Consider the following 26,654-nt stretch of genomic DNA (forward strand, 5'->3'; position numbering starts at 1 on the left):
TTCTTCTCTGCCGATTCTTTCCCCTAGTTGCTGCCGAAATTTCTATTATTTTTTTCCCTTCCGTTTCTTTCTTTTTTTTTCCAATTGATCCGGTTGTTCATCGTTGGTTGCACGTGTTCGGTAAGTAATGATTTTGTCTATTGTTAATCGTTCTTGGTTAATCTCTAAAAGAGGGATACCTTTCTGGTGTTTAAGAGTTAATCAAGGGGCTAGAGGTTTTGAATCGACACTGTTATTGTACGAAGTCATGGTTACTCAAGCGAGGTAAGGGTTTTGTCAGGTTTTTAGTCGAGTTCCTTCCAAAATTGGTTGATTAAAAACGTATTAAGTGATTAATCTGGAGATATGTTGGTTGATTTTTAGGTTCTGGAGGCTTAGAAGTGCTTACGCATCAGAAACGATACAGGTGTGTACCCGAAATGTAGAAAACGAGATTCGGCGAAAAGTCGAAGTTGCTTGCTGTTGAGAAATAAGAGAAATAAGAGAAGCGAAAAAAATTGTAGAGAAATGAAATAAGGGTGTTATAAACTTGGAAATCAACATTTTTCACTAATATAGTTTTGGATAGCAGCAGTAGTCTAACTTTGAAAAATCATCAAAAATAGTGGAAATCGAGTTAGAGGTTGAATAAAATATGAAATTAAATTTTATTGGGTCTAGTTTTTCATGTAAGAAACAGTGTAAGCAATGGAATTGTAAATTATAAGATACAAGGTCAAAATAATTTCGGGTTCCCCTGTTCTAACTTTGGAAAATCATCAAAAATTGTAAAAAAATAATTAGGGGCTTAAATTTATATGTTTAAATCCTTAATGAGTCTATTTTTAAAAAAAAAACAGAAACATCATCCACATTCCGTACTAAGAGATAAATAATTTTTAGTAAGGAAAGGTTAAAGCTATCAAATAGTAGAATAGGGATAAATTTGAAGATTTTACTATACTTATTTGATAAACTATAAATTCTGAAAATTTTATGGTAGAAAGGTATTTGAGTCTAGTTTCAAAAATACCAAGCGAATCTTAAATTGGAATTCTGTAGCTCAAGATATAAATAATTTAGTGACAATAACTCAAGTAGACAGCTTTGAATAAGCATATAGGTAAATAGTGAAAACATATATGAATATTTAGCTAGCATGGGTTACATTAAAAATGTATCACACGATCAAAGACAATTTGGGCCGAATGGGCCACAGGACGTGTGAGCCCATTTTTACCGAAATATTTCTAAGGTTGCACGGGTCGCCCAAGTCGACTATGAACCTACTGTAAAGTCGATAAGCGCTACTTAGACCTCTAAATGTGTGAAATTGACTGAATGATATCTGTACTGAGCATGTTAATATCTGAACTGAAAATATGTACTAAAATTGCATAATAGCATATCATCCATTGTATGTTGCATTGCATTGGGTTAGGGGTTATTATTCAGAGGAAGTGTTCTGAAAGGCTTTAAGCCTAATTTACTAGCAGCTCAGCTGCAAACTACTATTTTGTGTTGCATTCGGTACAACTTGGAGTGTAAGGATGGATGTGTTGATTATATCCCCACATGGAGTGTAGGGTTGGACGGAGATGGTGTGTAGAGGCTGGTTGGGTAGGATTTTGCTACTGCATAACTATTACTGCTACTGATACTGAGATGGGCTAAGGCCCTATTACATTTTTGACACTGTACTGAGATAGGCTAAGGCCCAAACTATAACTGATACTGAAAAAGGCTTAGGCCTAGGACTGTTCAACTGTGCACTATGAATACTGATTGTTTGTTTGTTTCTGCGGGATTACTCACTGAGTTTACGTAAACTCACCCTTTTTGTTTAATGTGCACAGGTAATCCCCAGACTTAGATGGATCGGTGCGATGGAGGACTCAGCGATGACCGCAGTAATTTTTGGACTTCACGGTTTTCAATTTACGATTTATAATTTGATTATTACTGATTATTTGGGTTGTAATTTAAGGACCCTTTGGGACTTTGGTTTTAAATTTGGGTTTTTATTTATTTATTTTACTTTATGGATTTATACCTACTGGTCGTGGGAAATTCAGTTTTCAAAAAGTTAAAGTATTTTCTAAATGCATGATCATTTAAACTATTTTATTAAAGCTTCCGCAACGAGGGATGTTTCAAAAAAATGTTTTAAATGAATAAAAATGACTTCCTAAGTTCTGACAAGGGTTTACTAAAGATAATAACATGGAATATTTTCATCATAACAACGAGGTTTCAAAAACACTATAGTGTGATATTGCCAGATACGGCCATAATGTCTAGGTCGAGTTTGGGGTGTTACATTTAGTGATATCAAAGCCAGGTTGCAAAACTCAACTGTGGATTATAGGTTTTATAAAAAATTAGGCTTTCGAAAAATTGATTTATGTCCAAATAATTTGAAATGTTTTTACTGAGTAAGTGGTACACCAAGTCTCCGGCGCCGATCCTATAAGTATTCTAAACTGTGATTTGTTTTAAACTGAAAATGCTATGGATAGTATATTCTGAAACTACTATAGGTAGTAAACTATACTGAAAACACTCTAGTTAGTGTATACTAAAAATTGTAGAGAAACTGAAAACTGTAGTGAGACTGCGATTTACGAAAACGAACTCTGAATAATCGATACTGTTTTACATAAAACATTTGTTAATAAACACTGGAACTGTAACTGATTCATAAACTGTTAATATAGATAAACGTGATTAGACAATGAGCGCACGAGGTATCCACAGACGGGGTACTAGAGGCCGAGGTAGAGGCCGTAGAAGAGCTCGAGCTGAGTCCTCTTTACTAGTTAGCATACCGAATTTGGATACGAGTGAGACGCCAGTGTCGCCTGCAATTGAGACTGGGTCTCAAGATTGCATGGCTGGGGACGACGCATTGTCCTAGGCTATGGTAAGGATTTTGGAGAGGGTCGTTGGGCCTAATATTGGATTTGGGTCTGAGGGTCGGTTATGGAACAACTCCAGTCTAATGGATCTTAACTCTTCAGTGGTGTCACTAGAGTTGCCCCTAATGTGGCCGAGTACTGGATTAAGGCTACGAAGAGGATCATGGATGACTTAGACTACACCCTAGAGTAGAAATTAAAAGGTGCAGTCTCACTGTTGAAGGATGAGGCTTATCAGTGGTGGCTCACTGTTAAGGAGGGCACTTAGCCTGAACGTCTGGCCTGGGAGTTCTTTAAGACTGCCTTCCAGGGGAAATATGAGAGGGAGAGCTACGTGGATGCCCAAATAAGGGAATTCTTGAATCTGACTCAGGAAGATCGACCAGCGGCCGAGTATGAGGCCGAGTTCTTGTGACTAAACCGTTATGCGCGAGGTATGGTGGCCTCTGAGTATGAATGAAGTATTCATTTTGAGGATAGGCTCAGAGATAATTTGAGAGTCCTGTTAGCTCCGCAGAGGGAGCGTGATTTTTCTGCACTGGTGGAAAAGGCGAAGATTGCCGAGGAGGCTAAGCGCGCTGAGCACCAGAATCGTAACCGCGAGAGGGGTAAAAACAAGAGGAATTCAGAGCCCTCGAGTTCTGCACAGAGGGCTAAGAAAAAGGCAAAAGCTGATGGGTCGGTTAGAGCTAGGCCCCCTTGTTACTGTTACTAGACTGCAGTCATGTACTGATTGTGGCAGACGCTATCAGAGCGAGTGTTGGAGAATGACTGAGGCGTGCTTGAGGTGTGGGTCATTGGAGCACCATATTAGGGAGTGTCCGCTGAGGGCCGATCAGATGCAAACTTCGGATACTGGTACGGCACAGCCACAGAGGGTAGTGCAGTAGCCACCGAGGAGCCGTGGACAGGCCAGAGGTGGTAATGGTATGGGTCGTGGGTAGAGAGCACCGAGCAGAGGTGTTGGACAGGTTGAGGCAAGATAGCCAGCCCTAGTTTATGCTGCTCGTTGCCGAGTGGATAGAGATGCTCCGGATGTTTACATTCTTTATTCTTAATGTATCGTATATTTCTTTGATAGACATAAGGTCTACTCACTTATACATAGCTAACAACATATCTGGAAACTTGGGGATTTCAGTTGAGAGCACTACGAGTAAGGTTATGGTACTGAGTCTGTTAGGGCAATTTGTTAGAGTTAGCACACTGTATAAGGATGTTCTTTTAGAGGTACAAGGGGTAATCTTCTTGGCTGATTTGATGGAGCTTTCATTTGGGGAGTTCGACCTAACTCTAGGGATGAACTGGTTAGTCAAGCATCGTCTTAGCTTGGACTATGCGACTAAGAGGGTCGTACTAAGGACTGAGGAGAATAAAGAGGTAGTCATGATTGGATAACGCTGGAATTACTTATCTAATATGATCTCTGCACTGGTGGTAGAGTAGATGGTTCGTAAGGGATGTGAGGCATTCTTGGCCTACGTAAATGTTTCAGATTCTGGAAATTCTACAGTTAAGGATATCAAAATAGTAAAGGATTTTTCAGACATCTTTCTAGAGAAGCTACCGGGGCTGCCTCCGAATTACAAGTTGGAATTTAGGATTGAGCTACTTCTAGGTACAGCTCCGGTGTCCATCGCTCCCTATCGAATAGCACTGAAGAAGCTTGTGGAGCTTAAGGCTCAGATTCAGGAGCTGTGCTATTGATTGCCTAGGCAGTTGAGAGGATTATCTGCCGCTAGCGGAGTTCTCCAATAATAACAGTTTCCAGTCTAGCATCCAGATGGCACCTTACGAGGCACTATATGGTCGTAAGTGTCGCACTCCTTTATATTGGACTGAGTTAGGCGAGCAACGTGTTTTGGGTCTTAAGTTAGTATCAGAGACTGAGGATAAGGTTAGACTAATTTGGGATCGTCTGAAAGCGGTATCTTATAGACAAAAATCCTATGTAGATCTAAAGCATCGAGAGATTGAGTATTCCGTGGGGGACGGGGACTTTGTATTTCTCAAGGTCTCGCCATGGAAGAAGGTACTGAGGTTTGGTCGTAAGGGAAAGTTGAGCCCTAGGTTTATTGGACCTTATCGTATTCTGAAACGAATGGGACTAGTTGCTTATCAATTGGAGCTACCTCCGAAGTTGGATTGGATTCATGATGTGTTCCATGTCTCTATGTTGAGGTGCTATCCTAGTCATATTGTTCCTATTGAGGAGATTGAGGTGAGGCTAAACTTGACCTTTGAGGAGGAGCCAGTTCAGATTCTTGATCGTGACGTTAAGGTTCTACGAAGGAAGTCTATCCCTCTGGGGAAGGTTTTGTGGCATAATCATAGTACTGAGGATGAGATGCGTCAACAGTATGCTCATCTGTTTTGATCAGGTAAATTTTGAGGACGAAATTGTCTTTTATAGGGTAGAGTTGTAACGCCCTCAAATTTTAATTTTTGATTTCGTGTATGTGTGACACATAAGTGTGTATCTACTTCAGTGGTTAAGTGTTCTGGGTGTGTGTGAGAGGTCCCAGGGTCAAGCCTTTCTTGGGCAATTTTTGTTATTTTTATAAATAATGCCTTAACCTTGTGCAAAGGGCTTAAGTTTAATCGTTGGTAAGTTTATATCAGAATGGGCCTACTAGTTTGGTGGTTCAGTGCCGTGTTGGAATGTTGGAGGTCCTATATTCAATTATCTGCGATACCGTGGAGACAATATTTTTGCTCCAATTTGACTAAGAGTTGTGTTGGGGCAAAATTCTAAATAGTTGTGTTTTAGTGGGTTAATAGGGATTGATTTTAGGAGATAATTGGGGAGAGGTTATCAGAAAATAATTTGATTATTTATCAGAAAATAATTTGATTATCTTTTTGTTACAAAAATAATAATAATAGAGTTTCAGTTTTCTTTCCAATTCCCCAAAATTTTTCAGACGTTTTCTTCTTCTTCTTTTTTCTCTACTCTGCCGATTCTTTCCCCTAGTTGCTGCAGAAATTTCCATTACTTTTTTCCCTTCTGTTTCTTCCTTTTTTTCCAATTGATTTGATTGTTCATCGTTGGTTGCACGTGTTCGGTAAGTAACGGTTTTGTCTATTGTTAATCGTTCTTGGTTAATCTCTAAAAGGGGGATTCCTTTCTGGTGTTTAGGAGTTAATCAAGGGCCTAGAAGTTTTGAATCGATGCTGTGATTATGCAAAGTCGTAGTTACTCAAGTGAGGTAAAGGTTTTTTTAGGTTTTTAGTCGAGTTCCTTCTGAAGTTGGTTGATTAAAAACGAATTAAGTGATTAATCTGGAGATATGTCGGTCGATTTTTAGGTTCTAGAGGCTTAGGAGTGCCTACGCATCAGAAATGATACTAGGTGTGTACCAAAATGTAGAAAACAGGATTTGGCGAAAAGCCGAAGTTGCTTCTTGTCGAGAAATAAGAGAAATAAGAGAAAATAATGCAAAAAAAATTGTAGAGAAAGGAAATAAGGGTGTTATAAACTTGGAAATCAACATTTTGCACTAAAATAGTTTTGGACAGCAGTAGTAGTCTAACTTTGAAAAATCATCAAAAATAGTGGAAATTGAGTTAGAGTTTGAAAAAATTATGAAATTAAATTTTATTGAGTCTAGTTTTTCTTGGAAGAAACATCGTAAGCAATGGAATTGTAAATTATGAGATATACTAAATTTTGTGAGACAAGGTCAGAATGATTTCAGGTTCCCATTTTCTAACTTTGAAAAATCATCAAAAATTGTAAAAAAAAAAAATAATTAGGGACCTAAATTTATATGTTTAAATTCTTAATGAGTCTATTTTCAATAGAAACAAACAGAAACATCATCCAAAATCCGTACTAAGAGATAAATAAATTTTAGTAAAGAAAGGTTGAAGCTGTCAAACAGTAGAATAGGGGCAATTTGAAGATTTTACTGTACTTATTTGATAAACTATAAATTCTAAAAATTTTATGGTAGAAAGGTATTTGAGTCTAGTTCCAAAAACATCAAGTGCATCTTAATTTAGACTTCTGTAGCTCAAGATATAATTAATTTAGTGACAATGACTCAAGTAGACAGTTTTGAATGAGCATATACATAAATAGTGAAAACATATGTGAATATTTAGCTAGCATGGGTTACATTAAAAATGGATCACATAGCCAAGGCCAATTTGGGCCGAGTGGGCCACACGAGTTGTGGGCCCACACGGGCAGATCACATTGGCGTGTGAGCCCATTTTTACCGAAATGTTTCTAAAGTTGCACAGGTCGCCCAAGTTGACTATGAACCTACTGTAAGGTCGGTAAGCGCTACTTAGGCCCCTAAATGTGTGAAATTGACTGAATGATATATGTACTGAGCATGTTAATATCTGAACTGAATATACATACTGAAATTGCATAATAGCATATCATCCATTGTATGTTGCATTGCATTGGGTTGGGGGTTGTTATTCGGAGGAAGTGTTTTGAAAGGCTTTAAGCCTAATTTACTGGCAGCTCAGCTGCAAACTACAGTTTTGTGCTGCATTCGGTACTACTTGGAGTGTAAGGATGGGTGGGTTGATTATATCCCCACATGGAGTGTAGGGTAGGATTTTGCTACTGCATAACTGCTACTACTATTGATACTGTGATAGGCTAAGGCCCTACTGCATTTTTGACACTGTACTGAGATAGGCTAAGGCCCAAACTGTCACTAATACTGAAAAGGGCTTAGGCCCAAGACTATTCAATTGTGCACTGTGAATACTAATTGTTTGTTTGTTTTTAGGGGATTACACACTGAGTTTACGTAAACTCACCCTTTTTGTTTAATGTGCACAAGTAATCCCCAGACTTAGACAGATCGGTGAGACGGAGGACTCAGCAGTGACCACAATAATTTTTGCACTTCATGGTTTTCAATTTACGATTTATAATTTGATTATTTGGGTTGTAATTTAAGGACCCTCTGGGACTTTGGTTTTAAATTTGGGTTTTTATTTGTTTATTTTACTTTATGGATTTATACCTGTTGGTCATAGGAAATTCGGTTTTCAAAAAGTTAAAGTGTTTTCTAAATGCATGATCACTTAGACTATTCTATTAAAGCTTCCGCAACAAGGGATGTTTCAAAAGAAATGTTTTAAATGAATAAAGACGACTTCCTAAGTTCTAATAAAGGTTTCCTAAAGATAATAGCATGGAATGTTTTCATTGTAACAACGAGGTTTCAAAAACACTATCGTGTGACATTGCCAGATACTGCCATAACGTCTAGGTTGGGTTTGAGTTGTTACAAATAGAGTTATATGTTGAGTTTACTAAGGTTGATGGAGTTGGTCTATCTTTGACCAATATTATGGTTAATGCGAGAACCAAAGTAGAAGTAGAAAGTGTAATGCCCCAAGAATTTAACTATTAATTGTCGAATTCTATTATAGTTAAGTCTCTATATCTATGGTTATGAGCTCAGTTTATGTGTTAGAGGTCAAGGGTCCAACTTGCATCCTTGGAAAGTTTTGTCATTTTATCCTAAATTAACCTTTATCCTTGAACTATTAACTTAAATTTAATTCTATGTGATTCTGTATCAAGAATGAGCCTACTGGTTTGATGGTTAAACTTCTGTGTATCTTCTAGTTCCGTGTTTGAGTCTCTGTACGTGCAATACGAAAATTTTTTATGCTTTTAGTGGAATTTTAGTCCCTTTTTTTTGTATTAACAGTTTTGTGAACGTCCCTCTTTCACTTTCCTTTCTTTTCTTTTTTTATCATTTGTTCTTTCATTTTTTATTTTATTTTATTTCTTTTTCCTTTCTTTTTAATTATGTCCGTAAAGTGGCTACTGAGACTAACTGAGGGTCATACGTTGTTTTCTGTGTAATTTGGAAGGTTACCAGGTAAGTTATGTCGAAAATTCTTTCTTTTTGCTTCCACAAATTCTCATTGTTCTTCTTGTTTTGTTGAAATTGTTTTTCCGCTTAAATTACTCGAATTCTTTAGTAAGCATACGTTGGTTTCTTTTTTAGGAGAGGATTTGCGAGAATTGTCTCACTAACGCACTAGTTCCGCTGTTTTCGTCACTACAAGCAAGGTGAGTGTAAGAATTTGATGAAGGATTCTGTCGAAGGTTTCGACATGGAAGTTAGTTTTGTGTGTTATTGTTTGTTTGCGTTGACGATAATTACTAAAATGGTTATTGTATGGTTGTTTTAGATTTCAGGGTTCTTCTGCATTGTTCCTTCATCAAATCAATACTAGGTGCGTACCGAAAACTTGACTTTCTATGAATTTTGGACACCGAAAAAAAAAACCTATCGATGCCACACGGTCGTGTGCCAGCCATTGTGGTAGTCTGTGTGAACCATACGACCATGTACCAGGCCGTGTGTCAAGCTATGTAACTCATTGTTCACTAATTAAAGACACATGGGCTAAGGACATGAGCGTGTGTCCAGGCCGTGTAACTCACTATTTGCATATTAGGGCCACACAGGCAAGTGATAGGATCGTGTGCCAGGCTGTGTGAGGCACATCGGCGTGTGCCAAGCCGTGTAGAACCACACAAGCCTACTGTCCGGGCCGTGTGAAACCATACGGGCGTGTGAACCAATATTTGGATTTTTCCCTTAGGCCACAAGCATCGTTTGAAACTAATGCAGGCCTTTTATGGGGTCCATATGAACTGAATTAAATTGTTATTCTATTGTTTGAGACTGAGTACTGAAAATCTATATATGTATTGCGTGTGAAAATAGTTAATGATATTGATTTATTCTGTATGAGTATGAACTGCATCTGAATGGTCATATAGTCCTCTGTATTAACTGTCATTCGAAATCTGCATCTGCATTGGGTAGGGATTGAGTAAATGTGGAAGTATTATGTTCTGAGTTAATGGTAAAACCAATGATATCTATAATCTGATCTGGCAACTAGTTTGCGATAATTGAAACGTGTCATACCGACACTATGTGGTGTATAGGGCTAGAATGGTATTAAATACCTTTTTTGGTGTGTTGGATTGGCCAGAGATGGTGTATAGCGGATGGGGGTAGGACACTCTATCTATTCTTATCTGTTTTGCATGACACTGTATTTGTTCTGATCTACTCTGCATGACACTGTATTTATTCTGATATGTTATGTATTTAAAAAAGAGGTAACTAATTACCTGTTTGATCTGTTCTGATTTGTTAAGTTAATGGATTGTCCTCTAAGTCTGATTCTGATCCTGAGTAACGAAACTTACTAGTTACTCGTAAATTATTCGGACTTATATAATCTTTCCTTTAGTGCTACACTAACTCGTTTTGTTTGTTGCTTAAACTGTAGGTAGTCTACAAACTTGATCGGGTCGGTGGTTCGGAAGCTTGGTCATCCTAATTATCATCTTTTATAATTATTAGTTTGTTTTCAGTATTTTCAAAACATTCAACTTTCTAAAATGACAACTCCAGAATTAAGTGTTATGTTTGTTAAATTTATTTTGGGTAAAAAGACTTTGAACTAAGTTTTGAAAGTTATGTTTGGAAAAAAATGATTGATGTGGCTCTCCAGGCTTGGTCTTGTCTTCTAGGCCGGGTATGAAATATTGCAAGAAGTTATACAACACGGTTGTGCAGTGGGTTCACTACTTTATTAGAAAACTTTCATTATGATGTCCTCAAATAATCTATGGGAAGACATCCTTTGATTTTAGGCATCGATTTCAAATCCGGTGGCCATTCCATCCACCAATCGGGGTATGAGCTTAACCTGAAACTTAACACCTGGGAACTATTTCACTCAGTGTGTAACGCCCCGTACCCGAGACCGTCGCTGGAGTCGAACACGAGGTGTTAATAGACTTAATTCATTACTTAAACAGCTCAAACAATTTATTTTTAAAATTTTTAGTCAAGCTAACAATCTGCATCATAGTCGCTTAAAAATTCATATCTTGAGTTACGAAAATCGAAATACAATTCCGTAAATTTTCCCTGAAACTAGACTCATATTTCTATTTACTAATTTTTTTATAGAATTTTTGGTCAAGCAAATTAGTACAGTTTATTAGTTAAAGTCTCCCTTGTTTCAGAGTTTGACTGCTCTGACCTCTGTGTATTACGAATCAAATATCTCCCTGTACAGAGTTTCAATTACTATACCGTTTGCTTATAATAAAACTAGACTCAATAAGGAATCTTTACATATAAATTATGACTTCTAACTACCTTTGAAAAATTTATGGTGAATTTCCAAAGTCAGAACAGGGGATCCAGAAATTTCTCTGGCCCTATTTCACAAAAATTTAAACATCTCATAAAATATAACTCATATACCTGTTTTGTTCCATCCATATGAAAATAGACTCATAATTATTCAATTCCATATATTATTCATCATCTAATTGTATCTCTACTATTTTTAGTGATTTTTTTAAACTCACGTCACTGCTGCTGTCTGAATCTATTTTATGGTAAATTTTACCTATTTCATGGTTTCCATGGATTAGCTAGCAATTTAGCATACATAACACCAAATATGATCATGATTAGCCATTCCAATGGCTAATCATTACCAAGCATTTCCATACCACTCAATAACCAAATCATAAGACCATATACACAAAATGATTATAACGCTATACATGCCATACTCAAAATATACAAGCCATTATGCCAAGATGGTATACGGATAGTGTGAGCGTGCCTCCGACCGTTTCTGATTTCCAAGCTGGCTTGTCAACACTACAAGGAATGAAAAGGAGGGAGTAAGCATAAATGCTTAGTAAGTTCACATGCAAATAGCAAGTAACATAACTATATAAGCAAACATAAAACATCATTTGCATAATCATCACCGAGACATTCATATCACATTTTCATTTATCATCTTACCATATTGTTGTTATATCGAGTTTTCAACGCGAGGGTTAAGTACATACCTGTTCAAAGTATTCATTTCACAAAACTTACCAATACATCCCTTTCATCTCGAGTATTCCTCCGCTTGAGTAGAATTTTACCCGTTGAATACATCGGAATATAATTCGGATACATGGAAAGTTTGCACATAAGTGCTACATATGTAGCCAAGCTACCATGTAACCCGCCCATAAGTGAACTCGGACTCAACTCAACGAGCTCAGGTATTCGCATCCATAAGTGAACTCAGACTCAACTCAACGAGCTCGGATGCCTAGTTACATCTCTCGAACTCGGACTCAACTCAACGAGTTCGGACATTTGCATCCATAAGTGAACTCGGACTCAACTCAACGAGTTCGGATGCCCAAAACATCCTAGTGACATGTCACTTGTATCCTAATCTATTCCTAAGGTTCAAACGGGCGTTTTCCTTGATCACACATCTTTGCCATCTTCCACGAAATATCGAAATTGATACTTCGGTGATAGTTCATACTCATCAAGTAATTCACATAATTACATATTATTCAACAATAACCACAAAGCATAATATTTCATGATAATAATCAGCATCATATCATATAAACAACATTAAATTGCTTAAAATGACAATTATGTTACTACATTTACACATGAACTTACCTCGTATGCGAAAATGGCTACTTTTACCATTTCGTCCACAACTTGGTATTTTCCCCATTTTAGCCCGAATTTTAGTTTTCCTTGCTCTATCATTCAAAATATAGTCTAATTAGGACTCACATTATTCAAATTGACCCAAAATTATAGTTTTGCCCCTAAACTTTTGCATATTTGCACTTTTGCCCCAAAGCTCGTAAATTAAACTTCAGCCTATTTTCTTATGTTTTATGACATGCTGATCATTTTTCCCTTCTATGGAAATATCAAATTCTCACTCTAACATGTACTTATGACTATTAGGTATTTTTACCGATTAAGCCCTTTTGCTAGTTTTCGCTTAAAACTGAGTAGCACAAGTTGTCTAACATAATTTAAAACCTCATATTCTATCATAAAACACCAAAATACACAAATTTCACCTATGGGAATTTTTCCAAATATGAACCCTAGGTTAAATTATTGCTAGCATAAGCTTAATCGAACTACCGGGACTCCAAAAACGTAAAAATCATTAAAAACGAGGCTAGAACGACTTACAATCGAGCTTGGGAGCTTGAAAAACCCTAGCCATGGTTTCTCCTTGCTATATTCGGCCATGGGGTTGAAGATGAGCAAAATTGGCTTTTAATTTTGTATTTTAATTCATTTTACCCCTAAATGACCAAAATGCCCTTACTACTAAACTTTCTAAAAATTCCATCCATGTCCAATTTTTGTCCATAGACTTAGAAATTGGTAAAATTGCTATTTAAGACCTCCTAATTAATATTTCAAAACAATTTCATACTAGAAACTTCTAGAATGCAAGTTTGACAAATTATTCGATTCAGTCCCTAATTTCAATTTAAGCACTTTATGCATAAAATTTCTTCACGAAATTTTCACACAATCATGAAATCATATCATAGACCTCAAAATAATCATAAAATAATTATTTCTATCTCGGATTTTGTGGTCACGAAACCACTATTCCGACTAGGCCTAAAATCAAGATATTACACAGTGCGTTCGATTTCAACACTAGTGGTTTGATATCCTTGGTGGAATCATTTATACTGGTATGTTATCAATCTACACCGATTGGCAATCTGGTGCATATTTTGACCGTAACATGGGGTATAAAAGAGCTGATTATTTACTCCCTACATTCAGGCCAAACTGGGGTACATCGAACCCTTTGGTTGAAGATGATAATGAAGATGCAACTAAGGAAAAAGATGCAGGCGTAGACGAAAAGGCAATAAATGTTGTTCACGGATCTAATTCTGACCCCTATCCAATTCAGTAGTCCGATTCGGATGGTTCGAAAGTAGCACTTTTTTCTGAACTAGAATAGGTTCTCACTAAGACAGAACCTTCCGGTTCTAACGATGATAGTTCAAACAATGCTTCGAACCCAGATCAGCGATTCAGGGCATATTATAACACCCTGAACCCATCTCTGTCACTGAATTAGGGTTATAGAGCATTACCGAACAATTGAAACAATATTTAATAGTATAACATTTAATAACTTAATCTAAATTAAAAACCTGTCAAACATATACAATTGGTCCCTAAATCGAGCCTTCAAGGCCCTAAAAATAGCTTAGAAGCAAATTGGGACTAAATCAAAACAAATCAGAATAATTAGGAAAAAGCTAGAAAAATTGGAAAATAGGGGTCGCATGGTCATGTGATATAGCCCAAGTCGTGTAACAATCGAACACAGGGTCACAGGGTTGTGTCCCCGCCCATGTCTTCACCCGTGTAATTCACTGAGTAGGGTCACACATTTAACTCTCTAACTTGCCACACACGACCGTATAACTCACTGACTTAAAACACTAGAAATTTACAAATGACACAGGATCGTGTCGCCAGGCCGTGTGACAGCTCGTGTCCCAGGCCGTGTGATCTATAATTTGACCTTAATTTCAAGTCATTTCAAGGTTAAAACACATCTAACCATTCCTCACATTTATGCACACATTCAAGAGACTTAAAATCATTCTAACACATCTAAACATACCATTTCAAACATTCTCATTCATCCAACCAATATGCCATTCAAAGGCACCACATTTACACCAAAACAAATCAATATAACCATACCTTAAACACAAAACCTAGTTCCTTTATCTACCAAAAGATATAACAAATGACCATTTACATGTCATCACAAACATACCAAAAGGGTCTTATGTACAAGCACTTAAGATTGGCCAAAATGACCTAACTTATCAAAGCTCTAAAGTTCATCAAGCTAAAGATAAACTTCAAAAGCACAAACAAACCAAATCAACCATTACACATTCAAGATATACCGTATATAAGATCATCTACATGCCATATATAACCTTGGAAAAAATACACCAAAAACTACCTAAATGGTTGTTGGATAGCGTGATTGATCCATGACAAGCTTCCAATCGATCGAGTTTCTGATTATCTATAAAAAATAAAAGTAACTACGTAAGAAAATAATGCTCAGTAAACTCATATAAACTCAAACAAAACTTAACATTTCATTAGCACAATTTATAGAATAAATATAATGACATTACCAAGACTATAAGCTTAGTAAAAGCCTATACATGCATCATCAAACTCACAAGTTAGTAAGTTCATCAATGATACATATAAATTGAACCATAATATAAATAGACTTTCAGATGCACATCATTTATTACATTATCTTTTTCATAGATCAAGGTTCAATATCTCGTTATATATTTACCATGCCATTCCTTTTCTTACCCGTTGAACCATCTTGAATTACATCGAATACTGGGGAATGCTCACACATAGTGTATCTTTCCATATAACTATAACCTTTCCTTTTCAATAGTGCTCACACAAGCTGTGGGTCGGAATGTTACCTATACGATGCTACTCACACGAACTGTGGAGAATCCACAACAAATGCAGGACCTCAGCCATTTGTAGGACATTCAAGACCAGCACCCGAAAATGAAATCCCTAATGACATGTCATTCGTATCCTAAGAATTCTTAAGGCTCAAACGGGATTCATTATACATCAATTATTCATACATCGGTACATATACAATTTCAAGTTTGTTTATATTAACGTAACATAGCAAATAATCAATTAAGCTATCATTAATACGATCATAATTTATATGAACTTACCTCGATAATTTTGATCATAGAAGTAGAGTTGAACACTAATCCGAAGCTTTAGCCTTTCCTCGATCTAAGTCCGGTTGTTGTTTATCTTGATCTAAATAGATAATTTCATTCAATAAAGTACTTCTAGTATTCAATGTAATCCATAATTCATATTTATATAAAATTACAAAATTACCCCTAACATTTTAACTTTTCACAATTTAGTACTTAAGCTCATAATTTGAAATTTAACCACTTTAATCCTTTATACAAACTAGCCGAATTTCTTAGGGACTCATACCAACCCTCTTAAATAATTATTTCATAATTTAACCATGAAATTTTACTATTTTCACAAATAAATCCCTAAATGCAATTTCATCAAAAATCACTTAACAAAACATGTTTATTTTACAACTAAGATTAATAATCTATCAAATAACTTCAAAACCTATTCAAAAACAACTATTGAAAGTCATTCAACCTTTAATAGTTTTGCAAATTAACCTCCAGGCTAGCTAGATTAAGCTAAAATGGACTCGAAAATATAAAAAAAATCATTAAAAACAGGACTTGAATACATACCATGCAAGGGAAAATGAAGCTTGACTGAACCCTAGCTAAGCTTTCATGGAAGAATCGATTTTGGAGACACAAAATGAGGAAGATGATTATTTTAGCTTATTTAATTTTATGTTTATTTACTATTTTACCATTTTACCTTTATTAATAATAAAAAAATTCAAGTAAACCTTGTCCATATTTATCCACTAACTCTTTAAATGATATAATTACTTAGTCCATTAGTCTAAGATTTTATAGCCATTTGACCCCTTTGACTAATAGAAACCCACTTTTGCAACCTTTACGATTTAGTCCTTTTTACCTAATTAATCATTTAATTTGGTAAATTACTCTTTAAGACCTTCTAATTAAGAATCCAAAGCAATTTCATACAAATTGCTTCTAGAACCCAAGTTTTGCAACTTATTCAACTTGGTCCCTAATTTCTAATTAGGCACCTTATACTTAGAATTTCTTCATGAAACTTTAACACATGATTATTTTCATATCCTAGGCCTCATAATAATCATAAAATAAATATTTTAACATTATATTCGTGGTCCCAAAACCACTATTCCTACTAATTCCAATTTTGGAATGTTACTTTTCTCTCCCCTTAGGGACTTTTGCCCTCGAAAGTCTTACCAACAAACAGGTTCGGATATTAAGTTCATATGACCTTTTCAGGTTCCCATGTGGCTTCTTCCACTCCATGTCTATGCCATAAAACTTTCACCAAGGCTATATTCTTGTTCCTCAACTATTTGACTTCACGAGCCAAAATCTTAACCGGTTCTTCACCATAGGTCATATCCGATCTAATTTCAACTTTCGTCGGTGAAATCACATAGCAGGGGTCTGATTTATATCTTCGCAACATGGATACATGGAATACATCATAAATCTTTTCCAATTCAGGTGGCAATGCTAAACAATAGGCTAATGGTCCAACTCTTTCAGTGATCTCATACGGTCCGATAAATTGCAGACTCAATTTTCATTTTCGGCCAAATCTCAATACCTTTCTCCATGGAAACACTTTCAAGAACACTTTATCTCCAACTTGAAACTCAATCTCTTTCCTTTTCAAATCAGCATACAAATTTTGTCTATCCGATGCCACTTTCAAATAATCTCGTATCACTTTAACTTTTTCTTCGGTCTCCTTGATTGAATCAACTCCATGAATCTGACTTTCCTTGAGTTCTGTCCAATAAAAAGGAGTCCGGCACTTTCTGCCATACAAGGCCTCATAAGGTGTCATTTTCAAACTCGTCTGGAAACTATTTTTGTAGGCGAATTCCACCAATGGCAAGTATCTTTCCCAGCTACCCTTAAATTCGAGGACGCAACAGCGTAACATGTCCTCAAGAATTTGAATTGTTCGCTCGGATTGACAATCTGTCTATGGGTGGAATGCCGTACTAAAACTCAACTTGGTACCCAAGGCTTCTTGTAGTTTCTTCCAAAACCTCGAAGTGAATCTCGGGTCCCTATCTGAAATGATAGACAATGGTACCCTGTGTATCTCACAATCTCGGATATGTACAAGTCATCCAATCTATCAAGAGAATAATCTATCCGTACCGGAATAAAGTGAGCTGAATTTGTTAATCTATCGACCACAACCCAAAGAACATCTTTTTTTTTGGGGTCAACGGTAATCTAATCACGAAATCCATGGTAACCCTGCCCCACTTCCATTCAGGGACCATTGCAGGCTGTAATAAACCTGAAGGTACTTGGTGTTCAGCCTTAACCTGTTGACATATCAAGCATTTTGATACAAATTCGGAGATGTCCCTTTTCATGCCATTCTATCAGTATATTCTCTTTAAGTCATTGTACATATTGGTACTTTCCGGATGAATAGATAGACGACTATCATGTGCATCTTGTAAAATTTTTCGTATAAGCTCATCGTCTCTTGGTACACAGACCCTATCTCTGAACATCAAGCAACCATCAGAACTAACCCAAAAATCTAATTCAATGCCTAACTCACATTAAGTTCTCTTGGCTTGTAAATCACTATCATAAATCTGAGCATCACAGATTTCCTGAAGAAATGTCGGTCTAGCTCTTAACTCTGCCAAGACCGAACCATCATCCAACAATGCCAACTGTGTTCAAAGCTCTCAAAGCGAACAAGGATTTTCTACTTAGTGCATCGGCGACCATAATCGCCTTTCCCGGGTGGTAATCAATGATCAGCTCATAATCTTTAATCAACTCTAACCATCTCCATTGTCTCAGATTCAATTCCTTTTGAGTCATAAAATACTTCAAACTTTTATGATCGGTGAATACACGGCAAGTTTCACCATACAAATGGTGTCTCCAAAGCTTCAAGGCAAATACAATAGCAGCTAGCTCCAAGTCGTGTTTTGGATAATTTTTCTCTTGCGGCTTTAGTTGACTCGAAGTATCAGTTATCACCTTGCCCTCTTGCATAAGCACGCAAACCAGTCCAGACGCATCACTATATACCACGAATTCTTTTCCCAGCTCGGGTTGCACTAAAACCAGAGCTTCGGTCAGTAATGTATTAAGCTTCTCAAAACTCTGCTGACACTTATCCGACCATTCAAACTTAACGTCTTTTTGGAGAAGTCTAGTCATGGAGTGGCGATCATAGAAAATCCTTTCACAAAGCATCGGTAGTAACCGGCTAAGCTTAAAAAGCTTCTAAGCTCGATTACACTCTTCGACGGATTCCACTCAATAATGGCAAATATCTTATTTGGATCAACTCCGATGCCTTCACCCGAAATAAGGTGACCCAAGAATCCTACTTCTCGGAGCCAAAACTCGCTCTTGCTAAATTTAGCATACAATTGTTGTCTCGTAAAGTCTATAAAATAGTTCTCAGATGTTCCGCATGTTCAGTCTTATCCTTGGAATAAATCAGGATGTCATCAATAAATACAACAACAATCTTGTCTAAGTATGGCCTAAATATCCTGTTCATCAAGTCCATAAACACAGCCGGAGCATTCGTCAACCCAAAAGGCATCACAAGAAATTCATAATGGCCATACCTTGTTCTGAAAGCGGTCTTTGGCACATCCGACTCCTTAACTCACAACTGATAGTAGCCGGATCTCAAATCTATTTTAGAAAACACGATGGCTCCCATCAACTGATCAAATAGGTCGTCAATCCTTGGCAAAGGATACTTATTCTTTATAGTTACCTTGTTGAGTTGTCAGTAATCTATACATAGTCTCATCGAACCATCTTTCTTCTTTACAAATAATACAGGAGCACCCTACGGCAAAAAGCTTGGTCTTGCGAAACCTTTATCGGTCAATTCTTGCAATTATGCTTTTAACTCTTTCGACTCGGTTGGTGCCATCCAATATGAGGCAATAGAAATAGGCGTTGTTCCAGGCACTAGCTCAATGCCAAATTCTACCTCTCTGATAGGAGGTAAACCGAGAAACTCTTCCGGAAACACATTCGGGTACTCGTATACTATCGGTACCGACTCAATCCTTAACTCAGATTCCTTAGAGTTCAATATAAAAACAAGGTAAGCTTCATTCCCTTTTCTCATATTCCTTTGAGCCATCATTGAAGTAATGTGACAGCCCAAAATTGACCCTAGTCGGAATGTGGTTTCGGGACCACAAAACCAAGGCATAAAAATAATTTAAAATTTATTTTGATGCCTATAATATGTGTATGCTCATGTATGACATTTTTTGATGATTGATTTAGTGTTATAAAAGTGAATTCCACTAGAAAGGACTTAGTAGTGAACTTTGAAAGTACGATAGGGAAATGTGTGATGACTAATTAAAGCATGCATGCAAAACAATGGACTTGCATGTCAAATTCCCCTTTTTATAGGTGGTGGCCGGCCATGACAAAGAAATATGGGCTAAACATGTCATGAAACATGTTTTGTTGGGCATTAGGGAGAAATAATAAACAAATAAGCATGGGTAAGAAAAGAATGAAAAAAAATGTGTGTGTGAGTGTGGTATCTCCCCCATTGCCGTGAGTTGTAAAGGAAGAAAGAAAAAATTTGTTCATCCTTTCTTTGAGCCAAAACTAAGGGGAAGAAGAGATTTTGCTTCATTTTATTTGTTTAGAAGAGATCTAGAAGGAGATTTGGCTAAACTTGCACCAAGATTAAGGTATGTATGAGGTTGTGTCATGAGATTCATGCATGTTTTAGTTGCCAACTTGATGTTCATGTTAGCCATGGTTCAAATCCTTGTTATGCCATGGAAGTGGTATTTGGCCAAAGTTGATATTGTGATAAAGCCATTGCATGCTAAGTGTGAAGCTTGATGATGATGCATGCAATGATGGATTGTCTACTCTTGAAATTTCTTTGTAGCCATCTTGAGTAAGACATTGAGTTTTCTTTTGTTTAACCATGATTGAAGTTGAAAGGGCATGATTGTGATGTATTCGGCCATGATGCATTCATGAGCATGGTTCATGCTTCTTGCATGTTAGTTAAAATTTGTGTTTTGGATGGCTAGGGACACCTTGAAATTCGGCCATGCACATATATCTATATATATGTTTGCACATGATGTTTTGGTTATGAAGTAAGTGATGAATATGTTTGTTTAAAGAAGAAAATGTTGAAGAATGCTTGTGAAATTGCAAGTACATTCGGCCTAGTACACATATGATGTGGAAATCTTGGAATTTATTGTTGATTTGGTGCAAGTATGACTAAGTATAATCGGCCATATGAGTGCTTGATGATGTATTATAAGTATTGAGCCACAATATGTAAAGCATTAACTAGTAAAATGCATGCTGTTTTTGTGTGGTGTTAAGTGTATAATTGGCCTCAAATTGGACATGTATGTTCGGCCTTAGGTAGCCGATTGATGGCCTTAGCTTTTCCTTGATGCTTGAATGAATTGTATTGAATTGCTTGATGTAGTATAAAATGTGCATGACCATTGTGTACTCAAGCTAAAGGGTAGCTATATGACCATTTAAACTCCTTGTCATATTCGGCCATAAGCTAGCATAATGAGGTATTAATAAATTAAATTTGTTTGAATTAGCTCAAGAGCTTAGAGGGCCACAATTGGACAAGGGGAAGGAAAAAGTGATCGAATAGCCGTAAAAGCCGTTCGACAACATCCGAGGTAAGTCCTCAAGAAGTGACCCTACTTGAATTATGTGAAATGAAATATGGATGTGTATTGATTATTGATTTATGTGTGTATGAGTATTTGAATGATACCGGGCTAAGTCCCAAGGCGATTATGCTAGTGATTATATTTGTGTTTGAGCCTTAGTAACGAAAATGAAATATGAATGTCTAATGATTATTGATGTATGTGTGCATGAGCAATTGAATGATATCCGGCTAAGTCCGAAGACGTTATTGCTGGAAATTATATCCGGGTTAAGACCCGAAGGCAATTGTGCTAAGCGGCTACATCCGGGCTAAGACCCGAAGGCATTCGTGCGAGTCGTTCTATCCGGGCTAAGACCCGAAGGCATTCGTGCACGTGGTTATATCCGGTTGTATTCCAAAGAAGCTTGGGCTGGAGGTGAGTGTTGGTTGCTGTAATGAATTCAATTGGTACGCTCGAAAAGCCCAAAGAATAAGGTATGTTTATATGTGCATTGGAAAGTCGACATGTTTGAGCAACATTCGCTCGATCGACTAACGAATTTCAGCTATTGAATTGGTTGATACCTTGTGAAAGTATATAATGATGAAGTGTGAAGTAAGAATGATTATGTGAATGTGTATTAATGAAATGATGCATTTGGCCATGTGAATGTATTGCTTTAATTAAAGCTGATTTTATTCCTTGAGACTTACTAAGCATAAAAATGCTTATCCCGTTGCTTTGGCTCTCTGTTTTATAGATTGTGCTCGATAGCAATCGGATTCGGGATCATTAAAGTCGAAGTCATCTACACTATCAAAGCCTCCATTTTGGTATAAATTTTGGTTGAACTTTGAAATGGCATGTATAGGACTACCCTTGTTGGTTCAAATATGTTGTGATGTATATGTATACGGCCATGCGAAAATGGCTCGTAAAAGTGAAGTACTGAACTTAGACTATTTGCGGTTTGTATATATATATATATGGTGTCATGATGTGATTATGGATTGGAAATGGGAATGTTGGTCACATGATCAGCCATTGGTATGGTTAAAATGATCATATGTGAACCTATGTATGGCAAGACTAGTTGGTTCATGGAGACTACAAACTAGGTAAGACCTACCTTAAAAACAGATGCTGCCAGCTGCAGTGACATGAATGTGAAAAATCACCAAAATTTGTAGGAATGGTATTAAATAGTGAATAAGCTATGTAAATGAACCTTGATGAGTCTATTTTCATATGGAAGAAACGAAACGGTCATAGGAGTTACATGTTAAGAGATATTAAAGCTATTGTGAGACAGGGCCAGATCGGTTTCTGGGTCCCCTGTCGCAACTTTAAAAATTTACTATAAACAATCCAGAAAGAATTATGAGTCATGCCTTATATTTACAGATTCCATTTTGAGTCTAGTTTCATTAGAAACAAACGGCACCAGTATTAAAGCCCTGTACAGAGAGATATTCAAGTTGTAACGCGCGGAGGTCAGAGCAGTCGATCCCTGTAACATGGGTGACTTTAACTAATAAACTGTACCAATTGGCCCGACCAAAAATTCTAGAAATAAATCCATGGATGGATATATGAGTCTAAATTCAGGGAAAATTTACGAAACCAGTTTCTGAGTTTTGAAACTCGAGATATGATTTTTAAGGCGACGGTGACGCAGTTTTCCAGCCTGACTGGAAATGTCAATTGGTGGGTGCCACAAGTGGTTTTGGCTTGTTAACCCCTCGTGTCCGACACCGGCGATGGTCTCGGGTTCGGGGTGTTACAAGTAATCACAACCGGTGGTGTATTCAACTCACTTGAATCAACTCAAAAAATTTCACCATCTGAGCATTTCAATTCAATATACTTGCTACCGAAATTTACAATCACATCATGCATAGCTAACCAATCCATGCCAAGTATTACATCAAACTCACCAAAGGGCAAAAGCATAAGGTTAGCTAAAAAACAATGACCTTGGATTGTCAAAGGACAATTCTTACAAACCTTATCTAATAATACAGACTTTCCTAGAGGGTTCGACACCTTAATCACAAACTCCGTAGGTTCTACAGATATATTCATGCTAGAAGCCAAATTCATGCAAATATACGAATAGGTCGATCCTAGGTCAATCAAGGCAATAACATCTACATTATGAAGAGAGAATGTACCCGTAATGACATTAGGAGCTGAGGCTTCCTCTCCAGCGCATATAGCATAAGTTCTTGCTGGAGCTCGAGCCTCTGATCTGGCAGTAGAGTCCTTTGCAACATTACGACCACCGCTGCTACTTCCGAGATATCTTGGAGGCCTGTCTTGAGAGACAGGACCATTTGGTTTCAGAGTTGGCTCGATCTCCCTGTCATTTTGCTCTAGACAATCTTTAAGGAAGTGGTCAAGAGAACCACACCTAAAGCATGCTCCACTCATCTTTCGACATTCTCCAAAATGGAGTTTATTACAGCTGTTACACTGCGGCTTTTGATTTCCCATGCTCCTCGCACTAACCGTCATGGGAGAGGGAGACTGCAGATTAGGGTGTTTAGAGCTTCTTTCTTTGCCCAAATATCCCACTGATGAATTAGAATGTTCCTGATGGCTTCTTGACTTCTTTGTGAGAGCTGTGTATGTCTTATCCACGAATCTTTTACTCAGAATTCGGGCTTTCCTCTTTGCTTGCTTCTGTTCATTACTTAACTCTTTCGCTTTCCTGGCTTTGCCGGCTAGCACAGCGAACTCTCTTATCTAAAGTACTCCAATCAATAGTTTAACATCCTCATTTAGTCCTTCCTCGAAGCGCTTGCACATTTCCGCCTCAGTCTGGACCCACTCTCGAGTATATTGGCTCAGTTGGACAAATTCCTGTTCATATTCTGACACAGTCTAATTTTCTTGCTTGAGTTCTAGAAATTCCTTTCTTTTTTGGTCCAGAAACCTTTGACTAACGTACTTCTTTTAAACTCAGCTTGGAAAAACTCCCATGTAATATTTTCCTTCGGTACCACTAAGGATACAGTCTTCCACTAGTGGTATGTAGTATCCTTTAAAAGAGATATAGCACACTTCAAGCATTCCTTGGGTGTACACGATAACTCATCCAAAACTCGTACAGTGTTCTCGAGCCAGAACTCAGCTCATTCATCATCATCATCGATCTCAGCCCTTGGTACGTGATATTCGCGACAGGTTTTAAAATTTTATAATTAATCATTCTTGAAACTAACTATTATCACGATGAAAGCAAGTGTACCTATCGAACAGTAGTATAGCTTTAGCAAGACCGGATTGTTGAACCCAAAGGGACCAAGATTACTAGTAATTACTTCCTTTTTATTATCTAGCCTAAAAATTAAGGGGTTTGTTTATCTAAACTAATTAACTAAACTAAGGATGCACAGAGAGGAAATTGGGGAAAAGCTTTTGAGAAAACTCGATTGATTAAAATAATACCTAAGGAAAAATCCACCTAGACTTCACTTGTTATTTGACTCTGAATCAGACGATTTATTCATTTGACTTGATCTGTAGAAATCCCTAAGTTATATTATTATCTCTCTCGAGACTAATAACGTCTAACCCTAGGTTGATTAATTGAAATCTCTTTCTAATTAACACCTAGTGTTGCATTAACTCGATTTATGGGCTCCCTTATTAGGTTTCACCCTAATCCGATAAAATTTTGTCACCCTATCTCTAAGCGTGCAATCAAATCTGCTTAATTACGAAAAAATTTACTCTTAGACAGGGACTTTTGCTCCTTTGAATAAGCGCATTAACTTGAATCAATATCCTGGAATATTAAAACAAGATTTAAGAACACATAATTAAGAATAAGTCAAATATTTATCATACAATTCAGATAATAATAACAAGATCTGTCTTAGGTTTCATTCCTCTTAGGTATTTAGGGGGTTTAGTTCATAATTATGAAAGAAAACATCTCAAAAGAGTAAAGATAACAAAACATAAAGAAAACCCAAAACCCCTGAATAGAAATTGAAGGGAGATCTTCAGTCTTGACGATGAATCCGGCTTCTGAGATGGATCAATTGGCTTCCCTTGAGTAATTCCTTGCCTCCTACTCCGTGTGTCCATTCTAAGTGCCTCCTCAGGTGTTTAAATAGGCTTTTGAATGCCTAAGAACCCTCAAAAGTGGCCTTTTTCAAATAGAACTATACTTAGGCTTGACAGGGACACGCCCGTGTGCGATCGCTCTAGCCCGTGGTCAAGGCTGTTAAATAGGCACAAGTGTGTAGTCTACCCGTGTAAGTCGTGCTTCGATCCTGCCAAATGGACACGGCTGTGTGGCTTACCCGTGTGAGGAAGTCCAGGCCGTGTTGATTTTCCATGTAGGTCCATTTTCTCCATTATCAGCCTGTTTCTTGCTCTTTTTACTCTCTTATGCTCACTTAAGTATAAAACATGAAATTAAAGAATTAGGAGCATCGAATTCACCAAATCTAAAGAGAAACCATCCATAAATGTGCTAAGCATGGGATAAAAATATGTATAAATTACAGTTTATCAGCCCTAAACTCTTCCGCTCCGTATTTTATAAGTTTATCCACTAGGGCCTTACCAATTCTCACGGGTGCCATACCTTATGGCATTTCTTCTTCAGGTCGAGCAGAGGGAGGAGGAGGTCGTGGTATATTGGGGCGGTTCCTTAGGTAGTCACCAAACCACTCATCCATCATCTTAAAAAATGGCTCTCGCCTCTTCCTGGCCCTCAGACACTGACTTCCTACCTCTACTAGAGGTAACTCACTGTACAAAAGCTGGAGCATGGCTCTTTGCTCCCTCAGACTCATCTCGAGCTTGATCGGAAGACATTTGCTATATTCAAATACAATTAAAAAGGTTAGCAGATGTCACACTATCAAAGCTTGTATAATGGCATGTATAGCTAGACTCGATACATGCTACGTTAGTATGAGAATCGACTAAACCGTAGCTTTGATACCACTAAATGTAAAGCCCCTTACCTATACCCGGGACTGGGACAAGGTATGAGGCGTTACCAAACATAAACATAGACAATTCGAAAAAAATACTGGTTATAAAATTTCGTTCCAATTTAAAATTAATTGAATAAAATCATAATGCTCATGTTATGGACCTACAAGGTCTAAAACATGCGTTAAAAGTGGTTCGAGGCTAATCCGGAAACTTAAGAAAATTCTAGAAAAATTTCTAGGTTTAAGCCTCACACGCCCGTGTGGAGGCATTGCACATGCCCGTGTGCTTGGGATACGCCCGTGTCCTTTACCCGTGTTGAATTATTGGAATTTATTTTTCACTCTGAACCTACAGGGGTTTTCACACAGTCGAGCACATACCCGTGTACTAGACCGTGTCCTCTACACGGCTGAGACACACGGCCATGTCTCTGCCTATGTGTTTACTACCATGCATACTGACCTAAAAATTTTAGGTGCAGGGGACACGCAGCCATAT

The 26,654-nt window shown here is 37.3% G+C and overlaps 1 protein-coding gene across 1 annotated transcript; it reads left to right on the top strand.

Annotated features, from left to right (window-relative positions):
* Nucleotides 1-247: 247 nt before the first annotated feature.
* On the top strand, nucleotides 248-4,604 carry LOC108455075 (uncharacterized). Its single transcript, XM_017753686.1, has 7 exons — nucleotides 248-264; nucleotides 364-406; nucleotides 3,208-3,290; nucleotides 3,378-3,575; nucleotides 3,640-3,755; nucleotides 3,979-4,277; nucleotides 4,344-4,604. Exons 1-7 carry the CDS (start codon nucleotides 248-250, stop codon nucleotides 4,602-4,604), a joined length of 1,017 nt encoding a protein of 338 aa, XP_017609175.1.
* The last annotated feature ends 22,050 nt before the right edge of the window (nucleotides 4,605-26,654 follow it).

Source organism: Gossypium arboreum, chromosome 9 (genome assembly GCF_025698485.1).
Source record: "Gossypium arboreum isolate Shixiya-1 chromosome 9, ASM2569848v2, whole genome shotgun sequence".
Taxonomy (NCBI): domain Eukaryota; kingdom Viridiplantae; phylum Streptophyta; class Magnoliopsida; order Malvales; family Malvaceae; genus Gossypium; species Gossypium arboreum.

Coding starts and splice junctions, on each gene's coding strand:
- LOC108455075 (XM_017753686.1), top strand. Junction 407..3,207: donor ACGCATCAGAAACGATACAG/GTGTGTACCCGA, acceptor ACTGCCTTCCAG/GGGAAATATGAGAGGGAGAG. Junction 4,278..4,343: donor GGACTGAGGAGAATAAAGAG/GTAGTCATGATT, acceptor GTGGTAGAGTAG/ATGGTTCGTAAGGGATGTGA.